This window comes from Parasteatoda tepidariorum, chromosome 9 (genome assembly GCF_982258835.1).
Source record: "Parasteatoda tepidariorum strain Cologne lab strain chromosome 9, Ptep-v5.0, whole genome shotgun sequence".
In the NCBI taxonomy this organism is placed as follows: Eukaryota; Metazoa; Arthropoda; class Arachnida; order Araneae; family Theridiidae; genus Parasteatoda; species Parasteatoda tepidariorum.
In genome coordinates, this window is record NC_141763.1 from 43,095,785 (window position 1) to 43,121,539 (window position 25,755).

Here is a 25,755-nt window from a genome sequence, read left to right on the forward strand (position 1 = left end):
ATAAATATTTTATGCTTACAAATACTATTTTTTTCTCTTTAGGTCATGCAAAATAGTGTTAGCAGAGAAATTTATAAAAATTCTATTGAAATGTACATAATTATGTGCTAATAAATATTTTTTGACATACATTATTGTATTTTTTTATAGATCTAGTTTTGTTAGCATTAGAAAACGTATTTCATAAACAGCTTTCAGTTGTTACTATCTTTTCTAAAGCCTATGTTTCTAAATTCATTGAAAAGTCATTTAGAACCTTACTCTTCAGTTTTCAAAGCAAAACATTCATTTTTTAATGGGCCTTAGGTAGTTAAAATTAAAGCTATTATATAGTTAAAATTTAAGAAGATTTTCATCAAACTTGTCATTTTAACTTTTTATTTATCTGAAAATAATTTCTCATACAAAATAAAATAAAGGATTTATTTTTATACTAGGTAGCCACAGAACAGGGAAAGGTCTGTGAATTTTATCAATCAAGAAGGATTAGTGAATGTAATTAAAATATCCAAAAAGCCTTAGAAAATGAATTAATTGAGATATCTAAATTTCAATATCTTGTCCAACAAGAAATTGGTCTTGTATCATTTTTAGAACAATTTTCCTTTTTTTTTTTTTTTAAATGCTTATTTTCAACTCCAGAACTTCTCTTGTTTAAGTTAGGTGTTCCTTACATCAGGGGTTCCCTTGTTTTCTGGGTTGGATTAAAAATTGCAAGGCTACGGTGTTGAACATGGATAGTCATAAATTCAAAATTAGGTCTGCTGTTCCATGACAGTCATACAATTTATTTATTTTTTAAAAATAATCAATCTGCTAATTGACAAAATATTTTATACAATTATCCTAGATTTTTTTTTTTTAAAAGTGCTGTTAACAGCTTTTGTAACTGATTGATCATGCCGACAATAGACTTTTGAAAAAGAAACATCAATGTTCTCAAAATAGGTATTCTTTATTGTTCATAAAGATGTACAATTAATTATACTTAGATCAAAATAACATTTTCAGAAATAAAAATTGAATCTATAAATTTAAATATAAATAATTAATATTATAATTAATACATCCATGAATAAACATTTCTGCCTTTCTCTGATGGATAATATTAAGTACACAATAAATTTGCATGACAAGTTTTAAATAGTTTTTTTACTAATGTATCCCATTCTTCTGAGTTTGAGACTCACTAAGCTTCCTTTTTGTTTTGAGGTGTTGTACTTTCAACTGATAGCTCTCTGTTAGCCACTAAAGACCTGAAAATAAATATTTTGTGAGAGATTTTGCTCAGTTACAAACAAAATTCTTAGTAGAGCCAGAATTTGAGATAAGAATAGTTAGTTTATGATTTCTAATAAATGTTTAGCAAATAAAAAAACTCTTAACGTTTTAGATTATTTCGGCTAAGGTGTGGGCATATTGTGACTGTATGAGCTCTAAGTTTTTAAATCTGCTTCTATATCGCTTGAATAATTGCCTCCTACCTGAATGTTGTAGGTTTTAATTTCTTTTTCAGATAATTTTTTTTTACTTTTCATTAGTTTCTGACTGCTAAATACATAATTACACACATGCTTTCATATATTTTAGAGTCTTTCTTTAACTACACTTTTTTTTCTTTTTTTTTTACGACAGTCTTAATTTAAAAAAAATATTTTGCAACTCCTTAATGGCAGAAAAATCAGTATTTAAGGGTGACAGCTTCTCTGTTTAAAGACAAAGTTTTTTGGCATGTTGGTAAAAATAATATTTTTAAACTCAGCAAAGCCCAACTGTAACGAAGATAATTTTACTGAATTAAGGGATGTAAACGTAATTTACAAAGACAATGAATGAAAATGACGAAGAAGAATGAGACATCGTAATGAACTAAAGAATGAGTCACCATGTTCTTCTGATACAGACTAAACACTTGCTATTGATGTTTTAAGCAGATATCTTATCCAATGTGGAAATGTGCTAAAAAAAACTAGGAAAAAAATCTTACAATGAGACCGCAATTAAAGCAATCAAGAAATAAGTCGACTAGTTATTGTTTTAAAAAAATAAAATTAAACGAGCTTATTTATTACAAAATAAATTATCAGTCACAAGAATTTTTAATGAGGAACAAAGGAAAGAAAAGGCGAAAAACTGGTAAGAAAACAGAAATAGGTCTTGTGTATATACAGTTTATAATAATAAAAGATATTGGCAGAATGTTTGTAATTTAAAAATTATAAGGAAAACTTACGGATGATCCGCAGCTATTTTCTTTGTTCCAGTACTCATTAAAACGAAAGGTAATTCAGCTACAACCTCCCTAGAAAAAAAAATGATGATGATTTAAAGTACGTAGCTTGTAAATGATGCTAATATGTTGAAGAATTCATTCAATTACAGATAAAAAATGAGTATAAATGGAACATAGTGGGATTTTTAAACAATAACCTATATAACCAATAATCTTTATCCATCATAGGTAACATAAGGCCTTCAGTCTGGTTTTTCTTGTTAACCGCCATCATTCTTGCCACCTGCTGAAAGGTTAATCGAGCCTCACTTATCTCTCCTCATCATACTGTCCATGTTATTGCGAGTGACCTATTTAACGTTCTGGTGCCTAATCAAAGGCAACACTAGAATTCCACATTAATGTAATAATCTATTGCAGTCATGTTGTTGTTATTGCATATCTCCGTTGTTTAGCAACGCTACATCTGGTTTGTGAAATTTGTGTCTTTGAAAATCCAATGCTAGAATTAGGTTTGTGAAAAGATCTGGTCTGCAGAGCCCCAGACAATTTAATATATGGTCAGGGGTGGCTAGATGGTCAGCGCACACTTCACACTGGTTAGGAAAATCCTTTTTATTGCAGTCATAATTAATTTAAAACAAATAAACCAGCTGATATTCTTTTAGCTACGGCATGAGTCATACTCTTCAGGGAAAACATGGGAATCTTAATTTAAAATTAGTTCAGTGGAAATAAAAATTCTTTCTTAACACCTGGGGGAAAAAAAGCTAAAACCCTGTAAAAATTACTTTTGTAATTTTTTGCTAACTCTCTTCCCATAAAAGCCAGTTGCTATTCCTGCCTAGCCAAACGCTCCGTACCATGGAGTGAACTGATTCGAATAACCCTGATGTATTTCAGACATGTCCAAGTCGTCTTTGTAAATGAGCAATGTCTATATATGTATGAGTAAAAATAAATAAATGCAAAAGTCGTTAGTTTTTTAATGCAAATATGTCATACGATCTTTTCTGGATGGTACAACGATTCAAGATTTTTTTAATTTAAAAAAAAAAAAAAAACAGGTTTTGCTGAAACATAAAACTGTATAGGACTAGTTCTAGTACAGTTTATTGTAACTGCAACGTTTGAATAATTTTTTAACGATGCAATTACTACTCTAATGACGATTTTGATGTAAACTAAAAGTAGGAGGTTAAATTGTTGAAAATCAATTACAAGTTTGATTTATAGGGGTCTCAACATCTTCTTAAAACCGGAAGTTATTTAAACTTCCTGTATATCCCTTTTACGTTTACGAGGCGATGAAGTCCTATAAATAGAACGTATATAGTACTCGTTTGAATAAGCTTGATTCTAGGATGATTTAGTATTGTGATTTGTGTTTAAATTTACGTCTAATTTTACCATGCATAAAAAAGCTTTCTGTAATTTATAAATTTTAAAAGGTCTTGAGCCATAAATAAAATTAGGAAAATTAATATCGCTACATAAATAAAGCGTAAGGTTTACCATATTTTGTGTAGTATATCTCACTTGGATATATTTGTATAAAATATCGCCATTTGTTATTTTTTTGGGTTGCATCACGACATGCTTTAGAAGTTGTTCAAATTTGTTTTCTGCTAAAATTAAACGGACTAAGCTGAAGTTAAAATGAAAGAACGTGTCCTATTGTACTACAAGTATATTAATATTGACTGGCGCCCATTTTCAAACCGAATCCCGAATTAACCCGAATCCGGAATTCTTACGACGAATAGTAACTAAAAAAAGCAACTCGTGCTTAGCTTCATACAGTCAACCATTCATATAAAGCCGTAGTGGCTCTGCGGATAGTGCGCTCGCCTCCCAATGAGGTGCGTGCCTGGGTTCGAATTCCAGTGATGGCTGGTTGATACGAATTCCGCACCGACCACAGTGCTGATGTGAAATATCCTCAATGGCAAACGGATGATGGGTTAGAGTCCCTTTGCCTTCAGGCTAAACGTGGTAGGCTTTCGCGGTTTTTCTCTCCATGTAACGCAAATCGGCTGGTGGGGATCGATTTCACGACCCCTTGGACATGGTCCCAACGTCCTACCAATCAGGCTATCCCGGCCGCAAATCAGTTTAAGTTTTGAATAATATTAGCAGTGTACTTGTTAAACGAGGCGCGTAAACTTTCACTTTTAGGATTTGGCATGGTTTTGATTTGTTAAAAATTAACTTACCCTCCTAAAGCTCCTAAGATAAGTTTAACCTTTATTGAGTACGATACAATAATGCCAAAAGGATCTTTCTCCTGGTCTTCAGGAAGTCTGAAAAAGAACAAATAGATAAAATATTTTTTTTCCGAAAGGGTTCACTATTTTATGCTTTTATAACTTTACGTCATTTTTTAAAACTAAGACAACCATTATTAGGTAAAGAAATCATAATGGTCCTAGAATGCAATAAGTAATGAATTGTAAAACAAATATCAGGGGACACACAAAACTCAAAATATGAAAAATTGAAATGGATAGTGTTTCTTATACTGGGGAGCGCTGCAAGCGTTTGGCTGACTAGACTTCCTGGCCACTGTTTTTGATGTGTTTTGAAGCCATTTGGCTCACAACGTGATCATTGGGTTTTGAGACTATCTTGAGTGGTATTTCTTGTACACGTGTATTTGTTACCTGATTTATTATTTGTATTTAAAAGAAGAATCGTCATTTGAAAATCTGTAATTTCAAGACGTAAGAATTGTTATTTGGAAAAAGAATCGTTATAAAACACTTCTTACCCTGTTAACAATGTGCCAACTTAGGAATTTAAACCTAAATTATAATTTGTAAAATGAACTTAATCTCTCTGCTCGAACTATAAGTCAACACTAACGTATGATGGTGCACAGCTTGCTCCAAGAACAGACAATAATAAACAAGTAAAAAAGGGCCAAATCAGAACTGCCAAAAAGCGAGTTCTTTCAAAATCTTGCAACCATGTCACCTTTTTTGAGAATACATCTCTCAATAACTAAAACAAATTTCACATGAAACTCGCCAGAATTACTTAATATCTTATGAAATACAGCAGATTTGAGCTCAGAAATTGTATAATTTATTTCTTTTATTCAAAACAAAATTATCTGTTTAAAAAAATATCGCCTAGCAGAATAAGCTGTAGTAAGCAGCTGTATACTTTCTAACCGGAAGTAGAGCCGGCCAAAAGTTCGAGATTGTTGTGGTTTAATTTATATTGAAAACACCATCCGTAAATGTATGCTGAACATAAGTGTGTGATTTTTTCCCCAGTTGTATACCCATTAAACTCTCAAAAATAATAATAATGACATCCCCTCAATTTTAGGTCTAAATATAAATTTAAAATTTGTTAATTTTAACCAAATTTTATTCTATTCAATGAAATCAGTTTGACTCGGCTCTAATCCGCATCAATGTGTAAATATTACACTTGAAAATAAAACTCACGAGCAGTGAATATTAATAATTTGAAACTCAGTTGTAGCTGCCGAAATATTATACAATAAGTATTAAAAATTCCTACACAGTTGAAGCTGCCGAGATAATATCAGTATAACAAATTCTTACACAGATGAAGCTGCCGAGACATTATAAGTATTAAAAATTCTTACAGAGTTGAAGCTGTCAAGATATTATAAGTATTATAAATTCCTACACAGTTGTAGCTGCCGAGATATTATAAGTGTTACAAATTCCTACACAGTTGTAGCTGCCGAGATATTATAAGTATTAAAAATTCTTACACAGTTGTAGCTGCCGAGATATTATAAGTATTAAAAATTCCTACGCAGTTGAAGCTGCCGAGGTATTATAAATATTAAAAATTCTTACACACTTGAAGCTGCGAGATATTATAAGTATAAAAAATTCTTACACAGTTGAAGCTGCCGAGGTATTATAAATATTAAAAATTCTTACACAGTTGAAGCTGCCGAAAAATATTTTCGAATCTAATTAATACTAGTGAAGTAAAATTGGTATTTTCTATACATAGTTGAAGTTTTGAAATCATGATATTCTGCATACTTACATAGTTGAAGCTGCCTAGAAATATCGATGCTCCAAAAATATGGTTTAAATTGCCGAAGTTATATTTTGTTACACTACATACTTACATAGTTGAAGCTGCCATAAAAACTGCTTCATCTCCAACAGGAGCATCGAGGGCTAGACCCCTAGTTTTCTGAGAGTCAACAACTGTGGGATAAAGTTCTACGACTTTATGGAGAGTGCCTCCTGGTCCAATTGGGCATCCGGATCTATACGATATAAAGTATTTGAATTAATATTACCGAAATCCCTTGATTTGGAATGTCGTTAATTCTGAAAATAGGAACATTATAGCAAAATGACAGTACATACAAATTTTAGTTTTCATGTTTTGTTTATTCAACATATTAATTATATACAGGAGTCGAATTAGACTGGCCGTTTTCAATCTTTAGTGAGCGTTCGCTGTAAGGAGCTTCTTGAAATTTGCAATTCTTGCCCATGACGCCGAATCGATAATATAATGCTCCTTGACTTTTAACGACATTCTCACGCATTGATTTGATGTTATCATTTGAACGTCTTATTAATAGACGACCAGCGTGTTTAATGTATCGAACTAATCCAGTCTCTTTGTAATTTTCTATTACTCGTTTCACAGTTGACGAAGTTAAATCAATAATTTTGTACGAAATTTAGGAACTAAAGCTCGTTGTTCTTCCGTCTAGTGCTGCATTATTACTAACCCTCAATTGCCAGCTCCTAAGCCGTTTTTTTTTTTTTTTTTTTTTTTTTTTTTTTTTTTTTGCAACACAAAATTAGTCATTGATTTAAATCTTGCTTGAATTTCGGGACTCGAATTAAACATCAAGATGGAAGAGTGAAAAAAGAAAAATAACAAGTAAGAAATTCATCATTTCATTATAGCCAATTTTTTGAAAAGATTAAAATATAAATGCTACCAAGATATTTTAACAGCTATGACATAGAAACACAAATATTACACATACAAACACAAATACACCCATGTATATATACACACATATATATGGAAAGTTCTTATGTAAGATTAGTAATAGCTTATTTTAACTTTTATGAAAACCAGCTGCAAGTGCAATGGTTTTAATGCCAGCTTTTCCGTCCTACATTCCTTGACCCTGTAATAACTTTGGGGAACATATTTTTTGTTTCATTTATACAAATACGTACTTGATTTATGATCTCACTTAAATTCTGGTGTGGGGATTCCAAATCTGAAATTTGTTTTGTTCGGAAAGCTACAGATTTTTTTCTTTCAAAATTATATAAGTCTTTTTTTTATTGTTAGAAAGTACAACTTCATAATAAACGTGTGTATATATATATATATATATATATATATATATATATATATATATATATATATATATATATATATATATATATATATATATATATATATATATATATATATATATGTATGTTACGCTTTGAAAGCCTAAACATTGTAAGTTCGTAGTGTGGGTGTGGACGGTGCTTCTTGAAAAAGATACAGGAAAATGCAGGAATCATAATATAATTTTATTAAAGTAAGGGCCAGAGCCCCAGAATGACAACCTTACATGCTGGTGGATAGGTGGAGAATAGCACATTTGACCTTGGAAAGAGGGTTTTTATATCTTTCTGGACAATATATTTAAATTTTAATAGGTCTCAGTAGCGTGGGACTGATCAATTTCCCAAGCTACTAAAGCCACATCATCACATTTTTTGAGATAATTAGATCAATATTATTACTTTCTTGTGGGAAAGGGTTTTAAACGTTTGCGCGTTAGATAAATGCTCTATTTATGGATTATATTTAATATATAATTGTTTTAGCATTATATATATATATATATATATATATATATATATATATATATATATATATATATATATATATATATATATATATATATATATATATATATATATATATATATATATATATATATATATATATATATATATGCTTCTTTAAAGATAACACTTAAGACAAAAAAAGGAAAGAAAAAAAACATACGACCTTAACGTAACTGAAATGTATTATCACCCTCTTTATACCACTCCCTACGTAGCGGAGAAGTAAGGACTCTCATTATTCTCTCCAGTCAATTTTAAAAAATCCTTGGTTGGGAATATATTATCAAATTGCATAAAAACTATAGCTAGTAGAAAGAAACCGATTGCAGATTTGAAATCGTCATCGCGGAAATACCCAATATCCGTTCATAAATCTCATGCAACAGAAAAATGTCTGCCCAGTGTAATTGTTTCTTTATGATTAAAATACTAAGAGCAAAGTTGCCGAAAGTGGTTCATATGTGGCATAAATTGTGAAGGAGTCAGAGTACTTACTCGGTATCCATAGAAGTTACTATTGTTCTACAATGTCCGCTCGCAAACATGCAAATATCAGCATTTTGAATTCCTGGGAATAAATGAAAATATTGCTCAGTATTAATCATCATGAACATGAACAGAAAATGCAAACATTTAACACGATATTGACTTATGTTTTGGAAAATCTATTAATATATAACCAGTATATAATTGGAAATTTAAATTATAAATTAGTAAAGATTTTTAGAATTGCTTGTTTGTTAGAATTAGTATAACCTCTTCTATTAGCATACAACAAAATTTTGACTATAATGCTAGCATGCTTCTAATTAAAATGCATGTTGAAATCTTCTCAGGAGCTAGGGTCCCACTTTTTTTGGTAATGATATGAACCACTAAAATCAAGCATAAGGTTTACTGGAAAGGAAAGTTCTTTCCGTGAAAGAACACTAATTTCCCAAGATGTTTCCGATCATGAGTTGCAATGCAATTCGAAATCCTTGTGATGTCTCCTACCTCCCCTGAAAGTTTGTCCCCAATAATCCTGAGACACCCTGTATGATTGATAGAAACCATTTGTGTATGAACTAAGACTCTACGGGGTGGCATGAGTCTGAAAAAATTTAAAAAGTGATAGCAAATGTTTTATGAGGTTATCGTAAATTTTATAGGCTTTAATTTCACGTCAATTTTAGAAATTCAGTTCGCCTTTTGTAATGCAGATATTTTACAAACATTTTTGGTCTGCCTATCCACTTCGTGCCAGGTGGCACATAAGATCTCAAGTATCTTTTTTCAGGCAACCCTGCTTTCAGCCAGCCCTCTTGCCTTCTCCCATCCATTTAGTTTTGCTTTACAAAGATCTTGGTGCATTTATTTTTGGCAAGTAAGTCTTGCCCTTCCTCTTTTACTTTTTTCCATCGGGTGCCAAAGTAAGTGCGATGTTAGTAGGACTTTCCTTTCATTCCCGTTTAGTGCTTTTCTACATTGAAACATGGAAACTAAAAATCATTCAGAGGACAACAGTTTCCACAAATAAATTGTAACGCTACAATCCCGAAATACTAAATGGGCTTGTATCATATCTAAATATTTTTATAACTCAAATAAAAAAAAAACTCATGTATAACAGAGATGCCAACTGCTCCGCACACGCTAAAATAATTAAAAAAAACGGTAAATAACTACAAAGTAAATTTTGCAAATATTTGACTATTTTTGCTTGCTTTTTAAAAGGTATAGCATGACATAAGTACTATAAAGTGGTGAATTGTATAAGCCTACGAATTATTTAGAAATAGGGTTGGATTAAAACCTATTAAATTGAATTTATTAAACCAAAATTCACAATTGATAAACTACCTATAATATATATTTTCTGTCTGGTGCAAGTTGGCATCTCTGTTATAATAGGGTTAATTTGGGTTTTGAAATTAAATTATGAGTGTGCATATTTTTTTCAAACTTTAAGTGGTAGTCATTGCCTGTAAAATTTCAACTTAGTGTAAGCCCACGCATGTCCAAGCACTTTTTTTTTAAATATATAATGGTAAATTTCCCTACTTACCATAGACTTTGATCCTTTTGACAGTTTTATTGGAATAATTCCTGACTGCGATATTCACATTGACAGGCTCTCCGTGAGCGAACACTTGACGATCCAAGGTGACTTCTAATTCCAGATGTCCTGGGCTTAGTAGAAAATCCTTCTTGATGACAGAGCATGGTTGACGGTTACCTATCAGCTGAGCTCTCTGTACCTTACGAATGGCCATCGATACTGAATTCCTAAATGGTTTGAGACGATAAAAGAAAAGTTATCACTTTTCAAGAAGAAATTTCTGTCTGGAAAACACTTTCAGACATACCAACTTTTTTCGATTTTTACCCGGAGATTTTTTGCAAATATTTGAAGTGGTAGCGGAATTTCTGTTTTAACCCCTTGGGGACGGGTGATTCAGAAAAGCATTCGTACAAAATCAGGATCGGGACGTAATTAAATAAAAAACGGTAACTTAAATGTAGTCGTTTCTAATTTGACAGACTTATTTTGCTTTTACTTTAATTATTGTTAGTTTAATCATACACTGGTGTGCGAAACTTAAGCAACAAGTGCGTTTTTTGTCATAACTCTACAAGAAATCATCCGATTGGCATGAAATTTGAATATGATGTACATTATTTTGTACTTAAACGATGGTAAAAGAATAATGGCGCAGAAATGAATATAAAGCTTAAAGTAGGGTATGGAACAAAAAAAGGCTTTATTTGACATATAGTGGCGTTACACATGATTGCCTGAAGAAGCGTAAGTACAACTGGCAGATGTTCCCTATTATGGGATATGCCCTCCCCTTACTGTAATTGTTGCTTGGCATCTTCTCTCCATGCTAAGCACCAGATTATCCAGGAGTTCTTGAGGTAAACGTCTCCATTCCTCCTTTAACGCATCTTTCAGCTGATGGGCGTTACCAAGAGGATACTGTCGTGTCGCAAGACGTCTCCCTGATGCATCCCACACATGCTGTATGGGATTTAGATCTGGAGAGTAAGCTGGCCAATCCATTCGTGTGATATCTTCACTTTCCAGTAGCTCTTGAACATTAGCAGTACGGTGTGGTCGGTCATTGTCATCCATAAAAATGAAGTCTGTCTGAAGCTCAGTCCGCCCGTTCAACATAATGCCACCTCAGACGACAACTCCAGGACCACCGTAACGATCTCGCGACTCCATTGATGAGGTGTCCAGGTTTCGTGTTCTCTAAACGGTGCCGCCGATGGCTAACTTTTAAAGGTATGCAGCGTTCAGGACGTCTAGCAAATAAGCCACCTTTGTGGAGGCGTCTGGCCACTGTAAATCTTGATACTTGTCGTCCTGTGCTGTGCACAGTTGCTGAGATATGGCGCTCGCTGACTGAAAACGGTTTCTTTTCACCTGGAGGACAATGTAACGGTCTTCTCTTGGTGTTGCTTTCCTTGGACGGCCACCACCAACCTTCCGAACAGCTGTACTAGTAGTTTTAAAGGCATTCCAAGCACGAGAAACAACACTTTTGTTGATCCCGAACTCTTCGGTAACACTGGTCACACTACGCCCCTCCTCAAGCTTCCCAATCATTCTTCCTCGAGTAAAGTCGTCTAAATGATTTCTTGAAGACATTTTACACAAAACAAATCACTTGCACTTGCAGCGAATGTCTTTAACTACGGTGCTCTTCATCCTTTTATCACAGCTTTGACCTGCGCGTGCCGACCCACAAGGTTTACGTACACTTACATCACCTACGACGTTTTATTTCTAAAATTTGCATACAAATAATCTTTTTACTGAATTACGTGCATATTATACTACAATTTCATGGCTATCTTATACTTTGTTGGGGAGCTGTGGCCGAAAAACCACTTGTTGCTTAAGTTTTGCTCACCAGTGTATATAATCAATGTTAATTCAAAGTATAACTAAATAGTTTTATTTCGAACAAAGTAATGGTGAATTAAATAAATCAAACAATTATAACTCCGCCCACAAATAAACTGCTAAAGAATTACTTTGATTACCAGTTTTATCTTTTTACCCTGGTTGATACAGTTTTATGCTGGCGCGTATTTGTGACAGTCGGCGCGAAAGGGTTAATGCTTGTTTTAAAAAGATTTTGGCGACCACAAAATACGTATAGTTAAAAGAAATACATGAAATGACGGAAAAGCAAATAGCATTGTCTTTAGGTGGAGGCGAAATTTTAAGAAGTTTTGCTAACTTAATTATCAATTAACTGCCACTTTAAATAATGTGGAGAGCTAGAACTTCCGACTTGGCAATTCTGAACTTTCCACAGAGGATGGCTTGCTGACAGATGCAATATACTGGCTCCATCACCAGGCAGAATTTCATTTGGCTCAATCCTCACTTTGTTTGTATTTTTAATTAGTTTTGGAGAGACGCATTGGCTCAGGGGATTGAGGAATCGCCTTTCAATGAGTTAATCCAGGTTAGAATCCCAGATATAGTTGATCGAAATTTTTAGAACTTCCGACTCGCACCGATCACAGTTTACACATGAACTATCCTCAGTGGCAGACGGATCATGGGTTTGAATTCTCCTGCAGTCGGGCTAACCGAGGGACGTTTTCCTCTCCTTGTGACGCAATCGCTAGTTAGTTTTATCAAAAAGTCCTCCATGAAGGCTGGTTTGTCCCAACACTTAATCCAGAGCCGTGGTGGCCCAGAGGATAGAGCGTTCACCAGCCAATGAGGTGAACCGGGTTCGAATCCCAGTCGATACGAATTCCGCATCCGGCTTGCACCGACCACAGTGCTGACGTGAAATATCCTCAGTGGTAGACGGATCATGGGTCGGAGTCCCCTTGCCGTTAGGCTAACCGTGGGAGGTTCTCGTAGTCTTCTTCTCTATGTAAAGCAAATGCGGGTTAGCTCCATCTAAAAAGTCCTCCACGAAGGCAAATTTCTCCCAACACTCGATCCACGAGTTCCCTTGTCTTCTGGATTGGGTTCAAAATTACAAGGCTACGGAGTTGAACATTAGTCATAAACTCAGAAAATTGGGTCGGCTATTCAACGACGGTAATAAAAAAAAATACTTAATCCAGAGCCGTGTTAGCTCAGAAGACAGAGGTTCAGCTTCAAATGAGGTAAATCGGGTTCGAATCCCAGCGATGGTTGGTCAATACGAATTCCGCACCCGGCTCGCATCGACCGCAATGCTGACGTAAAATATCCTCAAGGGTAGACAGATCATGGGTTAGACTCCTTGCCGTCAGTCTAACCGTGAGAGGTTTTCCTCTCCATGTAACGCAAATGTGGGTCAGTTTAATCAAAAATTCCTCTACGAAGACATATTTCTCCCAATACTTGATCCACGAGTCCTCTGGTCTTCTGTGGGTTCAAAATTGCAAGGCTTCGGAGTTGAACATTAGTAGTCATAAACCCAAAATTCGGGTGGGCTGTTCAACGACGATTGTAAAATGAAATAAAAATGCTTGATCTAGGAGTTCCCTTGTCTTCTGTATTGTGTTCAAAGTTACAAGACTACGGATTGATGGTCATACTCTCAAAATTGTGTTGACTGTTCAAAGCTAGTTATAAAACTAATTAATTTATAATTAGTTTTGGAGTAATTAAATAATTTACATTTAGGGTTTTCGTATTTTCATAGCTTTCAAAATTCTTTTAATTTCTTGAATATAATTTTTTATCATCCTTAATCCAATTATAATTAAATAAAACCAATTATTTGATTTAATCACTTTTATAAAAGAGAAGATAAATACTTTTATTCTTTTCTTAATAATCAATGTAAAGGCTAACTTTTTAATTCAATACAAATGTATAACTCACTAATTCATTGTCGCGACTAAATCGAATATCAAAACTTATTTTTAATTTTAAGCTGCTTTATTTCTCCAACCACAAATCTGTTTCGGTTACTGCAGGGTTATAGTCATTTCTCACGGTGTTTTGGATGTTGAAACTGTGGCAAGCTTATTTAAAATTTAATATTAATGAAGTGGGGTTAACTTTTTTTTGGCTATATTATTTATCGATAACTCGCCAACTTTGGATCTCTTCTCATGCTCCTAAGTGTTAGTTGGTGCATTCACTGTTAATTTAAAATTCATTCATTGGTAATTTAAAATTCTTGGCGTTGGGACTGGGGTATTCGATGCCAGATAGCCCCTTAGTTAGACCATTAATAGGCTACGACTAATTATCTAAACTCATTTTATTCTGGGCAAAAACTAAAAAAATAAATAAATAAATCGAAATGATGTTTTTTTTTTCAGACTTGTATTTCCATTTTTGAATTCTAAACTTATATAAATATAGTTTTCCAAAATATGTATTTTATTTTAAATTTAAGATTCGTGAAATGAGGAAGCAAAGAAATCTCAGAACTAAGTAAGTTGTTCCGAGGGTTGGCGACGGTCTCAGCCCGACGCGAGCTTGTTTTCGGGTTCGGACTCATGATGAAGTTTTCATAAACCATTTTACAAATTTCAACAAAACTTTTTTACTACTTTAATAAGGCATTCTTACACAATGCAGTAAATTGAAGCAGATGCTACTTTGTTTAAATATCTGATTAATTTTGAAATAATTAAACTGCTTTTCCTTACGAACGAATACCAACTCCATTCAATACTTTAATTATTTTTCGCTCTATCAGTAACCCATTCTTAATACGATTTGGACAGGTAAAAGGAGTGAGCCGAACGATCAGAAAAAAGTACCAATTGATTACCTCTAGCGAGCAGGGGAGGAAGCTCCATAGTTATTTAAATTAAAGTTATTTTTTAATGTCTTACTTTATATAGATGGTCAACACTATTGGATATAGATAACTATACAAATTCTCTCAAATTTTTCTCTTTTAAAAATGACAAAATGTCGCAGACAGAGATTTTATAAACACGGCTCTTCAAATGTTGGTAGTGGAATAATGTTCTTATCACTGTTTAACATTTGAGATTATGAAAGCCGAATTTAACTCTATCATCATGGTGGACGAAATAACTCGTCTTCTGCACTAGGTTTTTATATATTATTGCAACGTATCGGGAGATTTATTCATCAAAAAAAATTTTACTTATTTATTTTATTACTATTTTTATGTCAACATATAAGCCATTATCGTGAGTATTGTCATTGATTGAAAATGATTACTATTTTTAAAGAAAAATAAACAAGTTTTAAAAGAATTTGCGCTTTTGTTTCAATTTTAATGCAACGAAGAACAGATGGTATGACAATGAAGGCCATTGGCGTGATGACAGTTTTAAATTACCATCGTTAAATCTTCTATCAAATGTTCCAACAGCGAACAACGTATAAACTTAATTCTTTAAAATTGAACTTAAAACCTTCATACACACAGCTAATCAAGTGTTGGTATTGAAAAAATGTTGCTACATCTGTTTCACACTTGGTATCATGATCGAAACCTTTTATTTGCAATTACCACCGGAAGATAAATTGTTAAAATTTCCAATATGGAACTTGATGTAAAATATGTCTCACCTCTTATGCCCTTTGTCATGTTGAGTATTTCCTACTGTGATTCTAACCTCGTAGTATACACCACATGGTTGTCCTTGTTCTTCAGCTCCAGGTTGTAACATTACAGAATGAGGAGCGTTCTCGGGCAGCTAAAATAAATGAAAATATAAAACTATTAGGGAAATAAAAATTACGACTAACAAGGGAAACTAGGGAAGTGTGACTCGCCAATTTTGAAATAAACTAGTGGGATGTATGCCTTATGAGGAATAATTTTAGGGGGCAACATTCGTTTCGGCCCATAGAAGCTCCTGTGAGAGATAAAAAATAATTCAAGATATAGAAAAATCGATATTTTATTACTTCAATGCAGACTATTAGTTATTGTAATTGTCTCATACTCCAATTAATTTGTAACTACTATAGTGTTCGAATTAATTGGGACAAGCAAGATTTTCTCATTCGAGTGGGTATGGGATTGCCAGTGATGTCCCGAACCGCTTCAAAACAGTTATATCTGCCTTGAGCTGCGGTGACGGTTAGATCTTCACTATAATTTACTCGTCTGACTAGTTTTAGTGTATTTGTAGTTCAGTTGTGAGAATTTCAGTGTGGAAACTGGTGGTTATAATTTTCAGTTTAGTCTAACACAAGTGATGCGCTTATAAAAGATGGATATTAGTCCAAGGAAACGCTCAAAAATTATCGCACTTAATGAACACACTTCTATGACAGTAAGATATATCGCTACAGCAGTTGATGTAGGGAAATCTAGTGTTTCCAGAATTCTCAGAACATTTCAAGATTCCGGCTCATCCTCTCCAAAAAGAAAAGGAAAATGTGGATGCAAACGGAAAACTACTCCAAGAACTGATAAAAGTCTAATAAGAAATAGTAAAATTAATCCAAGAAAGACGAGCACAGACCTCCGAAGGGATTTATTGGATTGTGGTGTTAATGTGAGTACTTCAACTGTACGAAAAAGGCTTCTAGAAGTTGGACGTAAGGCAAGAAGACCAAGGAAAAAACAATTTCTAACTCAGAAAATGATGAAAAAACGTTTAGCATGGGCCAGAAAATACCAAAAATGGACTGTAAATGACTGGAAGAAAGTGGTTTTCAGTGATGAAACACATTTATTTGTGCAGGGATACAAATCAAGTGTAGATAGACGAAGTGAATGCGAAAGTCTTAGACCAGATCATATCCAACAGACAGTAAAACACCCTTCTAAACAAATGTTTTGGGGCTTCTTCACAACCAACAGCACTGGAAGCTTAGTGCCTCTAAAAGGCATGATGAATTCAGTCAAATACATCGATATATTACATAGTAGGATTGTTCCATTCATGGAAACATTCGACGGAACATTTCAACATGATTTGGCCCCTTGTCACAATTCCAAACTGGTCCAGAATTTTATGCGAGAAAACAAAATAAAAGTGCTTGATTGGCCTGGTAATTCACCAGACCTAAATCCCATTGAGAACCTGTGGCATATTCTAAAGAATAGCTTAGCCAAGATGAATTGCACGACAGCAGAACAAATGATAAAAAGTGCTATTCAAGTATGGTTCCACGACGATGAAGTCAAGAACATGTGCGCTACACTAGTGGAATCAATGCCAAAACATGTTCTTGAAGTCATATCTGCTGAAGGAGGACATACTTCATATTATTACAGACATGTATCAATGTAACTTAAGGTATGTAATGATTAAAGGCTAAAGTTTCAATAAATCACTCTTTTTTCATTTGTCCCAATTAATTCGAACAGTATAGTAATTGGTTAATTAATTAAGTTACTAATTAATAAATGAATTAGAAAATTTATAAATTAATTAGCAAATTAATTATTAATTAATTAATTGATTTGCATTTACATACTCCAATTAATTTGGAAAATTTTTAAAAAGAAATTTTTTTAAAAATTTGATGTCAATTTTTTTTTTTTTAAATTAACCTAACAGGTTTTTCTGAAAAACTACAGATATATAAAATTTTCGAAATCAGTTTTGACAGTAAATATGCATTATATAGTACGTGAAAGTACCACAAAATTAATTGGAGTATGAGATAATTACAATAACTAATAGTCTGCATTGAAGTAGTAAAATACCGTTTTTTCTATATATCGAATTATTTTTTATCTCTCACAGGACCTTCTATGGGCCGAAACGAATGTTGCCCCCTAAAATTATTTCTCATGAAGCATATATCCCACTAGTTTATTTCAAAATTGGCGAGTCACACTTCCCTAGTTTCCCTTGTAAGATGATCGATATTTACACACAATAGAAATTATTATTGTTGTTGTTTCTAATAACACTTGAAAAAGCCAAGCTCTCCAGCCAGTGACTATTTTTTGCGAATTAAGTCAAGAAGGTACGCCTTTCGTATTACTGAAGAGCACCGCTAGGGTGAAAGTACGTCTTGCGTCAAAATCCTACAGACAGATGGCAGCACCACTCATTCGTGAGGCCATTTCTTCAAATTAGACATAGATCTGTAAGGAAAGAGAGTTTTCTCCAGGTCCGTGTACCCATGGTACTACTTAGCGACCGACCACAGGACTTCCAATTTTACGAGCTAGTATATCGCATTTACTCGGTGGGTCTTAGCGGAGTCGATGATCTAACCCTGCTCCCCCCCTGTATCGAAGTTTGTTTATTATACGGTCATAATAAATTTAAATAGTATTTAGCAATATCATTAAAAAACTGATTTAAACAGATGTGGATGAAAATAGATTAAAAAACGATGTAACTCCGAATATATTTTTAAAAAGGGTCTCCTCCCATTTCTGATATTCCGATTCCTGCGATCATATTTTTAAAACTGAAACCAGAAATTTTTCTATCTCCTCACGTTGATAATCTAATGATAATAAATAAATATTTATTTATGCCAATGAATAAAGATATCATTTAAAGATTTCATTTTACCTTGAGTGTAAAAGGATAGGCATTTGGACCAAGTTTTTCTAAAAGCCGATCTTGCATCTTTGAATTAGTCTTGGTAGTGGGTTCCTCTTGCATTGGTTGAGGATAGATTTGTTCGGAGGCCAAATAAAGTTCTTTTACAAACTTTAAACCCATTACTTCGTCATCCTCTCGGCCGTAACGGAAAGTAGCAATCACGTGAGCATAGACATGGCGATGTTTTAAGTATTCATCATCCAATAGAATAATACCATCTGCAATGAGTAAATAATATATATATATATATATATATATATATATATATATATATATATATATATATATATATATATATATATATATATATATATATATATATATATATATATATATATATATATAATAAATAAATAAATAAATACAAGAAAACACTAAGAAAGTTAAGAAAAACAATAAGTATCATTTATTGCGCTTAAGCTGCAAGTAAACAGCACTCATTAGATAAGTTCAAAATGAAGAATAAAACAAAGAAAAATTATAGACATATGAAAAAAAGGGGGTGGGAAATAATAAGTAAAAAAAATAACAAACAACATATTATTTAAAAAAAAAAAAAAATATATGAAATTTTAATTAAAAAACCGGAAAAAAAAGATATTATCTTTTCTTCAGCCCACACGATTATATCCGCAAAACAGAGTGCTTTCTGATATTGTATCAATAAAGCCAAAGCAAAATATATTAATACAATAGTGTGAGGAGCACTCAAAAAAATTTTTTATAAAATAACTACATAAAAATAGATCATAAAAAGTAAAAATAACATGTAAAAACAGATAATAAAATAAAATAAAAAGAAAAAACATTAAAAAGGGGGGACTATAAAGCGAGTAGCAAAATCATAACAACTTACATGGACTGATATTTTTCAAAAATGATTTAAAAATGTTTTCGCAGAAAGATTGCCAGATTACAAAATATGAAAACAAAAGATGAAAGCAAAAGCGCAAATTGAGTGTAACAAGAGGGTTTTAAAGTGTCGTTCTTACTGCACTGCTGAAGTGATTTGTTATTCTGAGTTTTGATTTGTTAGTTACCAAGGATGGTCCCGAAATGGATGTGCGCAAGGTAATATTATACTGGATAATTTTAAAAATTGATCATAAATAGTTTTAGAAGATAGATGTTTATTTAAGAAAAAATATAAAATAGAAAAGAGAAACATAAATTGCCTGCTTTGCAAATAATTTTAGCCGCGGATTTGCACGATATGGATTAGCACATAGAAAAATTATTTAAATTATTAAAGAAAGAATTTTAATAGATAATCCATTGTTTTTTATCAGATTTTGAAAGAGTTTATCGATTTGTTTTTTGGATAAATAAATATTACTACATATTCTTTTAATTCTGTTCATTTCATTAAAAGTGGTATTTAAATAGATGCTCCTAGAAACATTAGAATTCCAAGTAACTAGTTTATTAATATTAAAATCATTTCTTTTATCGTATAAATCAACAAAGCAGATTTCAATTTTTTGGATTTGGGTATTATGAAAGTTGAAAATATCTGCTTTGTTGATTTATACGATAAAAGAAATGATTCCAGGAACGACACTTTAAAACCCTCTTGTTACACTCAATTTGCGCTTTTGCTTTCATCTTTTGTTTTCATATTTTGTAATCTGGCAATCTTTCTGCGAAAACATTTTTAAATCATTTTTGAAAAATATCAGTCCATGTAAGTTGTTATGATTTTGCTACTCGCTTTATAGTCCCCCCTTTTTAATGTTTTTTCTTTTTATTTTATTTTATTATCTGTTTTTACATGTTATTTTTACTTTTTATGATCTATTTTTATGTAGTTATTTTATAAAAAAAAATTTTGAGTGCTCCTCACACTATTGTATTAATATATTTTGCTTTGGCTTTATTGATACAATATCAGAAAGCACTCTGTTTTGCGGATATAATCGTGTGGGCTGAAGAAAAGATTATATCTTTTTTTTCCCGGTTTTTTAATTAAAATTTCATTTCTTTTTTTTTTTTTTTTTAAATAATATGTTTGTTATTTTTTTACTTATTATTTCCCACCCCCTTTTTTTCATATGTCTATAATTTTTCTTTGTTTTATTCTTCATTTTGAACTTATATATATATATATATATATATATATATACATATATATATATATATATATATATATATATATATATATATATATACACCGAAGAGCCATTATACATTATGACCACCCTGCTAATAACATGTAGGACCACCTTTAGCCCTCAAAACTGCTAGCACCCGCCGTGGCATTGATTCCACAAGGTGCTGATAGGTAGTCTGAGGTATCTGGTACCAAGCCCTCCCCACCAACTGGTCCTGCAATTCACTCACATTGCGAGGGGGTAGCGTGGCAGCACGAATTTGGTTTTCCAAGTAGGACCACAAATGCTCTATTGGACTAAGGTCAGGTGAATTTGGGGGCCAAGACATGATTTGAAAGTCACTGGAATGTTCCTCGACGATTCGACCCTTATAACATGGTGCATTATCCTGCTGGTAAACACCATCCCCCGCAGGAAAAACTGTTGCCATGAATGGGTGAACCTGGTCTGCAACTATGTTCAAGTAGCTTACAGACGTCAGGGATTGTTCTATGAAGATTATGGGTCCTAATGTACCCCATGAAAACATTGTTCCTGGACGAGAAACCATGAAAACCTGGTCAAGCCCATTGTTATAGATGGAGGGTGGTCATAATGTCATGGCTCTCTCTCTATATATACGCCTCATTCATTCACTTATCACTAATTCTCCCACTTTCCACGAAGTTAGAGACCCGTAATTGAGGACATCTGTTCTTTATGCAATATATGTATAGAAAAATTAAAAAAAAAGTTTTCATTTTGATATTTTCCTTTACAAAAAAATACTCTGTTTTTGAGCTTGACGGTTGTAAAAAAATACACCCGAGGTGGAAAATGAGCTTAAGTTTTGCACCAAAAATAACCTCATTTATAAACCTTCATTTCAACCTCATTTACACCTCACAAAATCAATCTCGTATATAACTCAAATAATTTTAGCTTAGATGGGGCGAAATTATTCACTGCTCAAATATACATATTTGCTTGAAGTGTAGAAAAAATAATCCGTGCATCTAAAAAACAGCCTCCCTAAGCTGATTGCTCTAAAGTAGATTTCCATCAACCTCGAGTGTGAATAAAACAACTTCATACACTTTGATAATACACCTTGGAAGGTTGATCTTCTAAGGTTTTTTTTTTCTTCGTTTAATTAACTTTGAATAAACCTCAAATCAACCATGACGCCTTGAAACATCTTATAAACCTCAAAAACCTCTTTTGTAAGGGTTATAGTTATCGGGGTAGTAAGCTAAATCTACAGAAATGCTTGATGGCACGTCTTTACCACGATTGAAGTCATAAATTAGGACCGTGTGTCCTTTATGTTATAAGTAAACAAACTAAAAAGTTTTATTTCGATATTTTGTTATTATCGAGATCATATTTTACCTTATTGACACTAATATTAAATAGCACTTCCGTACCAAGATAGAAATTTCTCTAATTCTGACCATTCAATAGATTCATTTCAATGTTTTGTGATTATCGCGGTAATTGAGGGTAATTAGTCTAATTGACAGTAATCAAGCTTTTACCAAGATGGAAGTCAAATTCAGATCATCTATTTTTTATGAATCAAGCAGAAAAGCTGGAAATGCTTTATTTCAATATTTTTAAACGATCGGGATAATTCGGGGCAATTAGCGACTCTGTGGATCCTTGAGTTTGGTTGGGCAAAGCATCTGGCCACAGCTGGCCAATTCGAAAAAGACTTATTCTTAAATTTGAAATTTAAAATAATTATGCTGAGGATTTAGAGCAATGCTGCCGAAAGCAGTATGAAAGAACGTGGAGCCGCGAAGCGGTGAGTTGTTATAGGTAGACCAGCTGGCGGCTAGTTTATCATAAGTGTTCCCATGAATATTTGAGTTCGTAAATACTGTCTGTTTTCTTCAAATTAAGATATAAAGTGATAGTGAATTTGTTATATTATGTAATAATTGGACCGGGATAGTCTGGTTGGTAGAGTGTTGGTTTCGTGTTCGTAAGAACGGGAGTTCGAATCCAGCCGGCTGAAAAATTCCTGTGCGTTAAATGGTGACTGGTTCACGTTAAATCTGTCAGGGTCACTAAGACTTTCAGGTTCGTATAATAAATCAATACCTTTGGGGGTACTGATCTAGTAGTTCCCTTGTCTTCTGGGTTGGGTTCAAAATTACGAGGCTACGGAATTGAACATTAGTAGTCGTAAACTCAAATTTGGGTTGGTTGTTCAACGACGATAATAAATTAAATTCGTATTAATTATAATAATAAAAAAATTCATTGAATTATGTTGGGATCTCGAATGTTGATCTTTCTCAATCTTAACAGATTGAATGCCATTAATTGTTATTTTGTGCTACCGAAGCTCTTAATTTTTTTTCTTTTTTTTTGTGTCTTACAACATTTTTTTATTCAGCAGGCTTAGATTTTTGTGAAGCCTATCATATCGTTGAGCTGGAGGACACGATATTAAAAGGTATCTCGCGACTTTTGTCTCCTCAGTGTATGAAGTTATGTATTTCGTTAATCTTATCCGCTCATTTGTAAGGATTTTCTGTATTTTATAGTGTTCTGGATATCATACCCCAGAGAAGCATCGAAACTTGTAACAACAGACTTGCAAAGAATTGTAACAAAGTAACAACATAATAGCTACGAAACTTGTAACAACGAAATTAATCGTTGTAATATATTTGTGATTTTTATTTACAAGGTTCTATTTTATTCATTGCCCTTCTGTTTTTAATAATAACTTATTAACCATTTTTTTCTCACTTTGAAAATATAAACTTCTACAATATTTAAAGTAATAATGGATTCTATTAACAAAAAGTAATTTTAGAACAGACTTTTAAGTTTCGAAGCCAATCTGGTTGTTTTTTGTGTACAGTTTCGATTAATAATCCGTATTTATACATAAACCGTTTACATTTTTTTCTCTCGCAAGTCAGCGTTTATAGTCTACTTGACAAACAAATCCCCAAATCACACTTTTGTAACTACTTTACCTGAAATTAAAATTAGTCGTAAACATATTTTCTTACCTATTGGATCTACAAAAGTTATGTGATCAACGTATTCCCTTTTGGATAGATATAATGTAACCTATATAAAGAAAGAAAAAATGCACAGTATGAAAAGACAAAACATTTTGACTTCAAGGGAATATTAAATAAGTAAAACTTTATTTTTGGTGCGATTAAAAGCACAGGACATTTTTTTAAATAGATTAAAAGTGGTAGCCCTAGTAATTCTTTCATTAAAATAAAAAAGATGAATCACGATATTTATATCAATCAAAATATTTTACATGGCTGTTAATTGATTAAAATAATGGCTAGTAATTTATTCATTAAAATAATTGAGATGAATCACGATATTTATATAAATCAAAATATTTTACATGGCTGTTAATTTTCGATATACGTAAAGTACTCATTGTAAAAATCTCTAATTTTTATTTTTGTTTTAAGAGAAGTTAATTATACTTGATTACCACTATTTATTGTCAGTTAAAAAATATCTGAATATGTTATTAAAAAATAATAATAATAAGTCGTGATTGTTTTGGATAATTTACCTTTCCTAAAAATGGATAAAAGTGTCGTTTTCTTTCTACCAGTATTTTTCTTCCCTTTAAAGATTAGCAATCCTGTTATAAATATCCAAACATGTTGACCTGTGACCTATTGAACGCTTGATGCAATATAGCAGAGGCTCTGCTTGCAACATAGACATACATCGCCCATTAAAAATTGATTATATTTACCAACATATTGCTAAATTAAATTCTAACTTCTTTTAGAAGGCCCAACAATGATATTTTCCAATTTGATATGTTATCAGAATACGACGAACAGCAGCCAAAATCTGTAGTGATGCATCCCTCTCCAAGATACAGAAAAAAAGTAAAAACTTCACTTATGTATAGGGTGGCAATGTGCCCCTTTTCTACTTCACTTGCATTTCAAACAAGACCGCAATGCTAGAATTTCATGATGATGAAAAAGGACGCTAGACAACAATGCTAGAAGTTCATTATGAATGGAGGTAAAAAGAAAAACGATTCTCAGTTTCAGGATCTACGATTAAATCATTATTCATCACATAATCATTATTACGATTAAATCATCAGGATCGGAAATCATTATTTTTTAATAAAAATAATGGCTAAAAGAAGAGAACATGTTCTTCATTTCAAAATAAACGCACTAACACTTTATGTATATATATACAGTCGAACCTCGATTTAACGAATTTTTTTCTGTCCGTCAAAAAGGGTGTTAAAATGCTCTCCTTTAGCGAATTTTTAGCTTTGATTAAACGTACAAAAATCTGGAAAAAAAATTCTCACATGAAACTAAAACTATTTTTCGCACTTGAAATTTTGAATATTTCACACCCTAATCCAAGTATGTAATTATATGCATGTATTAAGTTTTCAAAGCAAGTAGCGTTAAAGAATTAAGATCATTTTAAAGTTGATTTCCTAACGTACAACTTATAATTTTTAAGCTCGTAGTAAACAATAATCACTTCTTTTCATTATCTAAGAGTATTTTGCATTGATATTTTTATACCATAATACCAATATACCTTTATAAAAATTGATATTTGATATAACGAACGGATTTGTCGGTCGGAATCCGTTCGTTAAACCGAGGTCCAACTGCATACACATTTAGATTAAAAATGACCTGCAAAATATAACGAAATTCTAATTTTCAACACGTTTAGTTGCTCTTGAAATTTTTCCACAAAATTAAAGTTATTAGAATATCAAATTAGAATAGATAATAATTAGAATAGAATTTACTTTTCCATTGGGGCAACTTTTTTTGTAGATTCTGCAGGTAGCAACCATCTTGGATGTAATCAGCTGCGAAGTAAACAAGCAAATATGGTTACTTATGATGCATAAAAGTTTCTTTTCCGAGAGAAACCCAATAAGTATTTTATTATCTAATTATGTATTTAACGAAAGTTTTCCATGGCTTCTTCTTCTTCCACATTTTTTAACAACAAATGAAAATTGCAAATTATGTATATTTAGATCTGAAATCGATTGCTTAAAATAGTTTATGAG

At 32.4% G+C, this 25,755-nt stretch overlaps 2 protein-coding genes across 6 annotated transcripts in view; one reads left to right on the top strand and one right to left on the bottom strand.

Moving 5' to 3' along the window:
• Ctps (CTP synthase) overlaps nucleotides 1-129 on the top strand; it is a 52,273-nt gene extending 52,144 nt beyond the window's left edge. For all 5 annotated transcript variants that reach the window (XM_071187193.1, XM_071187196.1, XM_071187194.2 and 2 more), the window contains one exon: nucleotides 43-129. In XM_071187193.1, the coding sequence (XP_071043294.1) occupies nucleotides 43-56 (14 nt within the window). In that variant the 3' untranslated portion in view covers nucleotides 57-129. The remainder of the gene's footprint in view (nucleotides 1-42) is intronic.
• An 807-nt stretch (nucleotides 130-936) lies between these two features.
• On the bottom strand, nucleotides 937-25,548 carry Arr1 (arrestin 1). The gene is made up of 10 exons (XM_043052374.3): nucleotides 25,486-25,548; nucleotides 23,714-23,774; nucleotides 18,559-18,809; nucleotides 15,635-15,762; nucleotides 10,166-10,386; nucleotides 8,614-8,686; nucleotides 6,360-6,503; nucleotides 4,450-4,536; nucleotides 2,234-2,302; nucleotides 937-1,256 (listed from the first exon to the last, which is right to left on the bottom strand). The coding sequence occupies exons 1-10, from the start codon at nucleotides 25,531-25,533 to the stop codon at nucleotides 1,190-1,192; spliced, it is 1,149 nt and encodes a 382-aa protein (XP_042908308.1). The 5' UTR covers nucleotides 25,534-25,548; the 3' UTR covers nucleotides 937-1,189.
• Nucleotides 25,549-25,755: the final 207 nt, after the last annotated feature.